Source organism: Gopherus flavomarginatus, chromosome 8, assembly GCF_025201925.1.
Source record: "Gopherus flavomarginatus isolate rGopFla2 chromosome 8, rGopFla2.mat.asm, whole genome shotgun sequence".
Classification (NCBI taxonomy): Eukaryota; Metazoa; Chordata; order Testudines; family Testudinidae; genus Gopherus; species Gopherus flavomarginatus.
In genome coordinates, this window is record NC_066624.1 from 89,858,497 (window position 1) to 89,871,030 (window position 12,534).

Consider the following 12,534-nt stretch of genomic DNA (forward strand, 5'->3'; position numbering starts at 1 on the left):
CCTTTGTCAATTCAGTCCGTGGCCTAGGAGTGCTCCTGGATTCCTTATTGACACTAAGCACACTCACAGCAGTATATTAGAGTAATGCTTAGTACCATCTGTTGTTGACTAGGAGACTCCATACCATTCTGGCAAGTAGTGACCTGCCATCAGTTACTCATGCCTTCGTAACATCTCAGCTGGACTATAGCGATGCAATATATCTGGGCATGAAGCATTCGATGCTTAGGAAACTCCAACAGACACAAAACGTTACAGCACACCTCTGCAAAAGCCGGCTGCCATGAATGCATCACAGCCATTCTCCACTTCCTATACAGTAAAACCTCAGCATTACGAACACTTCAGAAATAGAGGTTGTTTGTAACCCTGAAATGTTCATAACTCTGAACAAAATGTTATGGTTGTTCTTTCAAAAGTTTACAAATGAACATTGGTTTAAAACAGCTTTGAAACTTTGCTATGCAGAAGAAAAATGCTGCTTTCCCTTTATTTTTTTTTTAGTAGTTTGTTTAACACAGTACTGTACTGTATTTGATTTTTTTGTTCTTTTTTTTTTCTGTCTCAGCTGCTGCCTGATTTTGTACTTCCGGTTCCAAATTAGGAGTGTGGTTGACTGGTCAGTTCATAACTCTGGTGTTTCTAACCCTGGGGTTCTACTGTACTGGCTTCTCATAGAATATTGAATCAAGTTCAAGGTCTTGGCACTTCACAAGATTCTTGATGGCCCGAGTCCAGGATATTAAAAGATATTCTAAAGCTCTGGGATGAAGACCACGCTTAACAAGTTCACTTCTCTGTTGCAATGGGGTTTTCTTTCAGATATGAGCTTTACCCTTAAGGTAGAGACAGAGCTTTCTTGAGGCCTCACCCGAAACTATAGAATGAATTCCCAAAGGAACTCAAAACCATCACAAACCTCACTGCCTTCAACTCCATATGCAAGGAGCATTTCTTTAACCTTTCCCTCCCTAACATAAACATATAGTAATGTGTGTGTGCATAAACATATAGTAATGTGTGTGTTCCCTTATTTATAATTTTAAAAATATTAAAACAAGACACTCCACTTCATATTGACCTAATTTCCTTCTTTGGCAGGGTTACTAGCCTACTGGGGAAGCAGTAGGTGTGATCGATCTTGATTTTAGTAAGGCTTTTGACACAGTCCCACATGACAGTTTCCTAAGCAAATTGGGGAAATGTGGTCTAGATTAAATTACTCTAAATTGGGTGCACAACTGGTTGAAAGACTGTACTCAAAGAGTAATTACCAGTCGTTTGCTGTCAAACCATGAGGGCATATCTAGTGGGGTCCTGCAGGGGTCAGTCTTGGGTCTGGTACTATTCAATATTTTTATTAAGGGCTTGGGTAATGGAGTGGAGAGTACGCTTACACAATTTGCAGATGACACCAAGCTGGGTAGGGTTGCTAGCACTTTGAGCATTCAAAATGTTCTTGACAAAATGGAGAATTGGTCTGAATTCAACAAGATGAAATTATCAATAAAGACAAGTTCAAAGTACTTATGAAGGAAAAGTCAAATGCACAGCTACAAAATTGGCTAGGTGGCAGCACTGCTGAAAAGGATCTTGGATGTTATAGTGAATCACAAATTGAATGAGTCGTCAATGTGATGCAGTTGTGAAAAAAGGCTAATATTCTGAATGTGCTATTAGGACTGTTGTATCTAAAACATGGGATGTAATTATTCCACTCTACTCAGCACTGATGAGGCTTCAGCTGGAGTATTGTTTCCAGTTCGGGGCACCACATTTTAAGAAAAATTGGAGAAAAGCCAGAGGAGAGCAACAGAAATGATACAAGGTTTAGAAAACGTGACCTATCAAGAAAGGTTTAAAAAAATGGGCGTGCTTAGTCTTGAGAAAAGAAGACTAAAGGGGGATCTTATCGTCTTCCAGTATGTTAAGGGCTGTTATAAAGAGGATGGTGAACAATTATTCTCCATGTCTGCTGAAGGTAGAGCAAGAAGTAATGGGCTTAATCTGCAGCAAAGGAGATTTAGGTGAGATATTAGGAAAAACTTTTAAACTATAAGGGCAGTTAAGCTCTGGAATAGGCTTCCAAGGGAAGTTTTGGAATCCATGTCATTGGAAGCTTTTAAAAGGCTGGACAGACAGTTGTCAGGGGTGGTCTACATGTACTTGGTCCTGCCTCAGTGCAGAGGGCTGAACTTGATAACTTCTCATACTCTGATTCCATACTCTTCTCCACCTGGGCAAGATAAGAGAACAAACACATGACAGACGTTAGTCATGTTGCTTAATGCATGACTGGAAGGTTCTCAGATACTATATTGATAAATGCAACATAAGAACTATAGAGAATAGGTGACTGACCACACCACACCTATAGTAAACAGTTGATGTGACTGGCCCATAACCTGAAATTTTGTCCAGAGTCTTTGATGACTAATGAATATATCTGAAGACTTCTGGGTTGGCTTGTGAATGATTGAACTGAAAAAGCGGTTAAATTTGTATGGCTTATTCACAACAAATCATTTAACCCTCTTTTATCTCTGACTAGAGGCATATCAAGTCTAGCAGCTGATAGAAAAAAACCCAAAACTGTTCCATCTTTGAAATTAAATGTGTGGTGAAGATTCATTCTCATCCATTTTTCCTTCTTCTTAAGCATTTTCTCAAAGCAATGTTCAGATGCTCTCCTTCCTTTCTGCTTCAGATATTAATCCCCAGTACTGGCACTTTTCACAGGATTCTCTGACCTTGAGGTCTTTAAACCATGATTTGAGGACTTCAGTAATTCAGATATAGGTTACGGTTTTGTTACAGGGAGTGAGTGAGTGTGATTCTGTGATCTGCGTTGTGCAGGAAGTCAGACTAGATGATCATAATGGTCCCTTCTGACTATGTCTATGAGTCTATGACTAATTTGATTAAAACAACATTATCTGTCAGCAGATGGTTGGAGTTATTACTAAGGTGCTGTTTGAACATGGCAACTTGAATGTAAATTACTTTATTTTCTATGTAGGGTAGAGTAATAGAGCCACTGAAGGACTTCCACAAGGATGAAGTAAGAGTGCTAGGGAGAGAACTTGGTCTCCCAGAAGAGCTGGTCTCAAGGCATCCATTCCCAGGTATGAGATTTAGGGTTAGTGTAATTCATTAAAGTCAAGGACTACAAATGTCATTAATGTTTTTATTCTAATCCTCAGAATAAATTTTATATTGGAATATAGGAAAAATTCACCTCTATAATGTAGGGATGTAAAATGTTAACTGGTGAGCATTAGTCTTACTGGTTAACCCGCCTTAACAGTTAACCCCTGGCCTGGCCATGCATTAAGCCCCAGCCATGCTGCTTGAATGCCTGCTGGCCAGCCCTTTAATTGGTTAACCGTTTAAACAAAATATTTTTTAATCGTTTACATGGTTAATTTTTTAAAAGGTATTTATATCACTACTACAGTGTTGAGACAGAAACTTGGTATATCTACTATATCTACTATGGCTTTATATGCAAGCAAATTTTGTATTTTCTAGAGATGAAGCACCCCTTATAAGAGAGCCACTGTGCTGTTTTTAGTGATAAAAGATATATTAGTCTAGTAGCTTTTTTTATATGCTTTCTCTTTCAGCTTCATATGCAAAAACTCCATTAACAGTGAGATGTAACTGAATATTATTTGTACTGTCCATCTTGGAACACTGATATAAATTATTCCTTCCCAGGTCCAATTTATCTTTTTGTAGAAATGAGGGGCTATAAGAGATAGCAACAGTTCTTGACCAGACAGCCTCAGAATTGTATTGTATCTGAGAAAACTGAACCCTCCTAAAAGGGATGTCATTGTTTTTAAAATATGCAAGGAACAAAAGTAGTCCTATAATTCTTGAAGTAGATAGTAGCTGGCAGGTGGCACAAATCAGCCTAGTATCTGGCAGTTTACACAGACCAGCCTATTAGTAGCACAAGCACTATATAAAACTATGAATTAGTTTAGGAGTACCACTGTCCTTTTATTACAAGAGATATCATTAGGACACTTCAAGCCAAATTACAAGCAATTTTGTGTTAATCAGCTTTTAAGGCCGTTCCACTGTCAGCACTATTCGGTGATATGTTACACTTGTAATTGTAATGTTTTTGTCAAATCTCCACAACTTTTGCATATAAGTTGTATAACAGGAGGTGGCAGTGGCAACTGTCTCATCATTGCTATAATCACAATCCTTTCTCTTTCTTTGGTAGCAAAACATCAGATTCACTAACCACTGCCTGACACAACCATACAATTTAGGATGTAGATAAATGATGTCTGAGTATACAAGTTAAGTAACAAAAGTGCAGCTTCAGAACAGATATTGTATATTGTACAATCTTGGTAGAAATGTTGTTAAGCTAACTGTTATGGTAGATATAATAGCAAAGTGAACAAACTATACTTAGTGATAAAGCTTTCTCTTGTAAGATTCGTATAATACATTTTAAATGTGACTGTTCACTTGCACATTCTTTACTGTAATCCTGTTCTAACTTTGCATTTCAGGTCCTGGCCTAGCAATCAGAGTAATATGTGCTGAAGAACCTTATGTTTGCAAAGACTTCCCTGAAACTAACAACATTTTGAAAATAGTAGCAGATTTTTCTGCAAGTGTTAAAAAGGTAATTAAATATTATTGGAACTGAAGAAGGTGGGTTTCATGGGAACCAGTAACATGAAAGAAATATGAAAACTAATTCCTTGGTGAATTACAGTGAGATTTATAGTATATTAAAATGTAACTGTTAGAAGTAGTATTGCTGCTTTGTTTGAGAACTGCTGTTTGATACTTAATTTGTGTGAACTTGAAGATTTTCTGTGTAGTCAGATAGCATTATTGGTGCTATAACAAAACCGCATTTAAATGTTGTGTTTTTGGTAAAAGAAAAGTTGATTGTGTACTACTCTACAGCAGCAGAATGAGTTGTTCTAGCTAGAACAATCTAAAAATTACTATGCTAAGAGGACTTTTGAGACTGTTTCCAGCCATATAATATTGGCAGAAAATAGCTGTGGCTCCTCAAAATAGTTGAAATCTTCTAGGTTTGCCTGCATGAACTGTCATTAGACAGCTAGATCATAATGTGAGAAATAAGGGTCTGATATACTTGTGAGATGTCATAAGCAGGAATTCTAAGCACCCACGTAAATTAGTAGTGGATCATTTCCCTCTGTTTGCAGCCATTACCTTAATGATAACCTCAACTGCATCTTCTTTCTAGCTGAAAAAGGCTACAAATTAGCTATCAGGAGTTGCACTAAGAGCAGTGTGTTCATCACACCTGTCCATAAGTTGCTGAAGAATTACCTGAGCATGTGATACTCCTGATCACCAGTATAAGTGGAGTCTGAAGGTTATGTACGGATCTGCTTCCATTATGAGGATGCTGCTGTCTTGTGCATTGGGAAGAAATAGCATAAATGGAAACCTCAGTGAATGATACCTTTAGAGAGCAAACCTAGAAAGAAAAACAAGTTAATCTGTTTCTTCTGGAGAGCTGTGACTCAAACCTGCTAAGCATGTATGCATTCTGGTTACCAGAACAGAGACTCATAGATTGTAGTGCTCCTCATAATGCTTAAACTTTGTTAATTGAAAACCATACTGCAAATTGCTCTACAGTGAATAAAGCTGTCATAAATGTAAAGTGAACATAAACATTTGGCTGCATAATCATTTATAAGTTTTATCTGAATGTGTCTTTTTACAAAAATTATGAAAAGTGATTTTCTGCCCCCTTGCACAGCCACACACTCTGTTACAAAGGGTCAAAGCATGCACAACTGAAGAGGACCAGGAGAAGCTGATGCAGATCACAAGCCTACATTCACTGAATGCCTTCTTGCTGCCAATCAAAACTGTGGGAGTGCAGGTTAGTGGAGTGGCTCTGTGGAGGTGTTGAAGATTGCTTATGCTGAATACAGAAGGCTGCACTATAGTATAATCAGTAATTATGCTGTAAGAAAAATAAAGAAAATACCATGGCCCAAAAAAATAAAATTAAAGGAGAATCCACAAGACACATCACTTTTATTTTTAACTTATTTTTGCTGGTGTGTGGGCCTCCCAGTAATCTTAGGTCCTCAGGAAGGTTATACCAGACCTTACAAAGGTGACTATTCAGTTGTATGAGGTCCTTATGATTCAATAACACCCATCAGATGCTGTGCCAAAGGATTCATACTGCCAATCCAACCCATTTATATGCTCATTGTAATTAAAAAGAATACCCAAAAAACAAGAGCATTGGCACTAAACAGCTTACCTTTAAAACATATTTTTGTGAAAATAAAATTCATTTTGTGGACAGTAGGAATATAATACAATATTGAAATCTCCAAAATATAATTTATATTGTTGACATGAAACTGCAAGGGTTCTCTTGACATTGTTTTGTGACTGGCGGCGTACTGACATGTCTGATTGTATCCATTCTTATTAGTTTTGTTGATATCAAATTCACAAGGTACAATGACTTGGTTGCTTGATTTAAATGGAAGTGTTTTCTGCATTAGTGTAGCAGTTATGGATATCCTTGTAAGTGCTCTTCTAATGCCAATGAGTTTTTAAAAATAAGTTATTTTTATTTAAATTAATTTTTACTTATTACCAAAACAGAAGTGCAGACATAGCAAGCTAAATGCCTTCTTCTGTTTTGATAGGCTGTTCTTAGAGTATTATGCATGGCAGGTTTCTTAAATTTAGTGGGAGGAGGTGTGCTTTGCTACATTCGGCAAATTTTTTGTTAAGCTCTGTTAGATGGCATTGGTTATGTTTTTTGGTATTAAGATATTTTGTAGTTTTTTGGCATTTTTGATAGAATGAGCTTGAATTTTTAAAACAAGTGTCAAAGATCTAATTTAAACAGATGACAGTGCTGGAAGCTGAGACTAAAATGTTGTCTTTTTAAACTCTCTGTAGAGTGCCACAATTTTGCTGAGTATTTGATATTTAAGTTCACTGTTCAGAGGCCCTTCCAGTACCTAGGAATTACAAGGCAAATTAAAGATGTAGGGTCGAGTTCTGCCCTCAGCTATATCCATGCAGTCACACTGATTTCACTGGGCTTATAACCATTAATCAGATGTTGATTTGTTGACTAAAGTTTAGTTCTCTAACTGCTACAAAATAAATAGAGAAAGTACTATATATTGTTTTATATGTTCATTGTTTAAGAGATATCCGTTCACTTTCTGTTACTTCCCAGGGTGACTGTCGCTCATATAGCTATGTATGTGGGATCTCCAGTAAAGATGCTCCACACTGGGAGTCTCTTACATTCCTATCCAGGCTCATACCACGAATGTGCCACAACATTAACAGGTATACATTCTCAATTTGGTAGGCAATTACCTTTGTTTTTGGCAATCTGTTTACTAATAATTGTTGTGCACAGAATGCAGAAATTAGACTAGGTAGCTAGTTTAACTAAGTTTTCCTTTAAATGTTATGGCCTTCATAAAATGTACTTTGAGATTTATTTGTCACCACTACCTAACGAATTCTGATGTGTAGTTATTCCAAACATGCACAAACTTGAAATACACATCAATGAGTTTTCTCTCCATCTGATGATCACTTGATAAGACAAAATACAGTAGTAGTTGTACAAGACCTCATTCTTCTAGGCAACCTACTGTCTTGCATGGCTGCTCCAAACAATGAACAGATTTATTGGGCTGGGATTTAGAAGATCTCTTGAGTTGTCCTAACTCGCCTGTCATTGACGTCACCTGTAAAACTCCCATTGACTTAAATAGGACTAGTTAGTGTAAGCAATCTGAATAATCCAGCTTGTTCCACCTCTGTTAGAAAACTACCTCTGTTAAATAGCCCTTTTAGTGTCTGAAGACATGTTCCTCTGTATAGTCTGAAACACTAAATCAGTGATAAATAGATGGAGTTAATCAGAAAGTGCCTATGGAAGATCTAGGTGCACATTACTATAGAAATCTATACAAGGCAATATAGCAGGTCTGCCATTCAAGTTAATAGTTTAAATAGTTGTGGCTTGAAAGGAAAAAATATCCTTTGGTGCTCCTCCCGTATATTGTATTGTAATTAACCTGGTAGCACTGCCTGTTGTTAATATTGCATAACACTGGGACTGGAATCTGGTGAGAGAAATGGGGTGGGGAAGGGCTGGGAGCCAGTTTGTGGGGTGAGGGGGGAAGAAACTGAGATTGGGTGAGGACCTGTGGTGAGACTGGGAATCAGTAGGAGGGGACAGGGAGGAGCTCTGACAAGGAGCTAGAGTGCAGGTGGAAAGGTGCAAGTGGCTCAGCAAACAGACTGGGACAGAAAGCCAGGGAGGGAGGAGACTAGAGCAAGGAGATGAGGAGAGAATTGTGCTGGGGTTACTAGGACAGAGCCTAGAGCTTGGGGGGAGATGGGTCAGATGAAATCATGGTGAGGGAACTGAAGTTGGTGGGACAAGGAGTTCAGGTGAGAGAGGGAGACCTGGGACTTTCTGGGAAAGGAGACTGGAACTAGGTGTGGGGAGAAGAGACTGGGACTGAGATTCCCCCACTGGCGTCATTGTCTAGGACTGGCTGGGCAAGAAGACTGAGTCTTGATGAGAAACTCGAGGAATAAAACTGGGACTGGGTAGGCAAGGAGAATCGGACTGTGACAAGGATCCAAGGCTGTGGAAGAGAGAGGGGGACTGTGCATAGAATGGACCTGCTCTGGGGATAAATCTGAGTGATCCAACGAAAGAAGCTGCTGTTTGTAGGACCCCTCCTTCACTTGTTGCATAGTAGGTAGTAAGCGGGACTGGGGATTGCTGGAAAAGAAAGGACTGTCTCATGGTTAAGGCAATTGAATGTGGCTCTGAAGAACTGGGTTTTATCCCTACATCTGCCACAGAGTTCCTGTGTGATGCTGAGTAAATCACATAAACAAAACCTTTCACAGCGGGTCGCCAGTTTATTTCTCACTTTTCGGTTGCCCAACTTGTTACCGTGGGGTCTGATATGCAGAAGTGCTGAATGCTCACAGCTGCAACTGAAGTCTATGGGAGTTGTGCTTTGAACATTTTAAGTATTCTGAAAAATCAGGTCCTGGGCATCTCAAACGAGAAAAACAAAAATTAGTGTAAATTGTTTACCTTAATCTCTCGGAGCCTTAGTTCGCATCTGTAAAATGGGGATAATATCATTTTATCTCACAGGAGTATTGTGAAGATAAATTTAATATTTATAAAGCAAATACTATAGTGATGAGCACTAAAAAAAAGGAAACTAATAATTCTCTATTTAGGTCTTAATAGTGTGCTGCAAATAAGGCATAAGGCCAAACACTGAACTACAAGAAGAAAACAAAATACATGAACTGAATGAAGCAGGGCTCCTGTGGAAAAAATAGTGGTGATTACGTACTATTTCATAATGTTTATGCACAGCAGCAACCTTAATTCTGGCACTTCCTAACTTTTGAGTGTTCGATTTACAAGTTTAATAATGTTCCTTTAATATATTTGTGTGTGTGTGTAATATTATTCTGTTATAGACAGCATAACTGAATGTTACTGTTCTGTTCAGTTTTCTTATGCCTTTGGGTGTTGTATGCTGCCCAGTGCATGATTCTCAAACTTTCTTCTTTATGTTTATAGAGGCTTTAAAGGGAAAGGAGGAAGTTGACTTTTGAGTAGTGTATCAATATAGTTTTCCAACCTCATAATTTCACTGATTTAGTCTATAACTAACAAAATAGAATTGAGAGAATGCATGCTTGCCCATAATTTGAGTTTATTTGGACACAAGTGTGCTTGCATTTTATTTACTTGTTTATGCACATGAATGCTTAGGTCTACATGTACATTCAGATAAAGTGTGTTTAAAAATTTAAAGCAAAAATTAGAAATTGCTTTCAGCTAATTTAGCTCTGAAGTTTGGAACTATCCCATGAGGAAAGATTATTGCTGTGTGAATCTCTGAGCTAACTTAGTCATAAATATAGACTCTTGTTTGAGAGGTTTTTTTTTTATTTTTCAAGTGTCAGTTTGATATGGCAGATTTATGTTTAGTACTTCTTTGTTCGGCATGTCAAGGATATAAGTCCACATTTACAGTATTAAATTATAACATATACTAAAGATGTATTAATGTGTCCTGTCCGTCAGTCCTTTATCCTATATTTCACCTAACTCTAGAGCAAGCAAGAAAAAAGAGTCTATTGTACATCCTAACTTGCATAGTTTTGCTACTGAAATTTAAATTGTCACATACGTTGGAAGGAGGAGTGTCTTTATAATCTGCAGTAGTGCAATCTCCCATTTCTTGTTACAGCAGCTCTGTGTATGAGGGATTTGTTGTTTAATTAAATAGTCTGTAGTAACTGAAGTTTCTTCTGTATTCATAAATCCGACCAGCTTCATGTCGTATTTTTTGGTACAGTACGAAGTACAGTTAGATAAAAAGATGAAGCTGGAGTGAATACACAGCTTGAATTCAGAAGATGAATTATTAATATAATAAGCCACTGGAGATTTATAAATAGCGATAGAGCCATGTATTCACAGTTTGTTATTTCTCAAACTGAGGTTAGCCTCCTTAAGAAGGCTTTGATCTCTTTTAAAGGAGATTCCAGGAGAAGCAGAAAGAATGCAAATGCAAAATTCTTATTAAAAATTATTGGAACAGTATGAACTTTCACTGTCATCAGTGGAAAAGTGAAAAACCCTCTAAGAAACCTCAATGAATGGGCATTTTTGTTTAGTTGAAAGGAAAAAGCAAGCCTAGAGGTATTGGGACTGTATATGGGAAATCAAAATAAATAAAAGTAAATACCTTTCGAGTTCCAAAAATAAAAAATAAAAGGTACATCAGGTTTACAGAATATATCCAGTTGTAATGTCTTGTCTCTTTTTAAACTCAACATATTGGATGAGGGCCACGGTTAAAAATTCATACTCTGATATATCAGTTTCTGGGTCTCGTGTGCAACATTGCAACAATAAAGATGCAATTTCCAAGCACTTACTTAATTCTTTAGACATAAAATGTATTTTTCTACAATCTACTTTATCTTCCTAGAGTTGTCTATGTGTTCGGTCCACCAGTCAAAGAACCTCCTACAGATGTTACACCCACTTTCCTGACAACCGGAGTCCTCAGCACTTTACGCCAAGCTGATTTTGAGGCTCATAATATTCTCAGGGAGTCTGGTAAGTGTTTGGCCTGGATACATTAGCTTGTGCTTGTCGCAAAATGCTTGTAATTCTTAAATCAATATGTAGTTACAGATTTAGAACGGGACTATCCAAAAATTGTGCTGTGTATCTTCAAAAAATCACTACTTAATGTGGTGGAAGCCTTATTTTAAATCCTGAGATGAATGGCATGAGTCGCTAAATGTTGTCCAAATAGAGTATAATTTAGAGGGTATTTAATATTATTACTCTACAGAAATCACTTCAGAAAGTAATTTTCTGACACTACATAATGCCTGATTATGAATTCATCCTTTGTTTGTCTGGTAACAGTTTCTTCCTCTAGCACTTCCCATTTCTCTATGGAATTGTGTGCATGAATCACAATGTTATGAAATTACATATGAGGTTCTTACCATTTTCACTTGTAGTGATATTCATTGCTTAACCAAACATTAAATATTTGAGAGAGAATTTAAAACATTAAACAATGGAAACCTCTGAATAAGTGTAGCCAGACCTGCTGAGAGCAAAAAAAAGATTGTGTCATCTGAAGTTTGAGATATTTCTTCAAGCTGAACAGTAGTTTTTCCTGTCTTCTTTGAGGGCTTGAGAAGCAAAAAATTAGTATGAAGAGGTTGCTTAATAGTGAAGAGTGGGCTGAATGTGCTAAGAAGTTTTCAATTTCCTCTCAAGAAATTAGAATCGACTTGGTTAAAACAGAAAAGAATGACAGCTAGATAACTCCTAAATGGGCTTTCAAATAGAAGACTTCCAAATAAATTGCTGAATAATGATTTATATAGACAGGAGAATCATCTGTGTTTACCGGGAGTAAATGAACTGTGTAAAGAAAAACCTCCAGATTTCTTCCAAGATCATTTTGTTTTGTGAGAACAAGGAAGCTCATCAAGAATAAGCCAGACCTACAGAGATGATCAAACCATCTGCAACCAAGTTTTTTTTAATTTTAACTTTAAAATAAAAAGGCCAAACTGCATTTGCAAGTTAACACTGTGAAATGTTAAAACCAACAACTGCAAGCCTGTGCACAGTAACGCTTTAAACACTTTCCCCACTGAGAAAATGTTTAATTTCCTCTACTGCCTAAACTACAGACCGAGTCTGGGAATATGATAATGTATAGGTTCAGTTAAGTTCTAATATAGCTCACTGCTTAGTTACATATGAGAGCTTGAGAGGTTTATGGTAAGTGTATGAGAGACCATTAATCAAATTCACCTAAATATTATTTTTTCTTCCATTATTTGCAAATCAAGTTACTGAGGAATAAGACTTTGACTCCTTTTTGTTTGCAAAGTTAAAAACCATTGAAACCACAAACCCAG

General features: G+C 37.2%; 1 protein-coding gene across 1 annotated transcript in view; it reads left to right on the forward strand.

Annotated features, from left to right (window-relative positions):
- Positions 1-12,534, forward strand: part of GMPS (guanine monophosphate synthase) — a 72,152-nt gene that overhangs the window by 46,461 nt on the left and 13,157 nt on the right. The window contains exons 10-14 of the mRNA XM_050965922.1: positions 3,020-3,125; positions 4,539-4,654; positions 5,780-5,905; positions 7,241-7,356; positions 11,070-11,200. Of these exons, the coding sequence (XP_050821879.1) occupies positions 3,020-3,125; positions 4,539-4,654; positions 5,780-5,905; positions 7,241-7,356; positions 11,070-11,200 (595 nt within the window). The remainder of the gene's footprint in view (positions 1-3,019; positions 3,126-4,538; positions 4,655-5,779; positions 5,906-7,240; positions 7,357-11,069; positions 11,201-12,534) is intronic.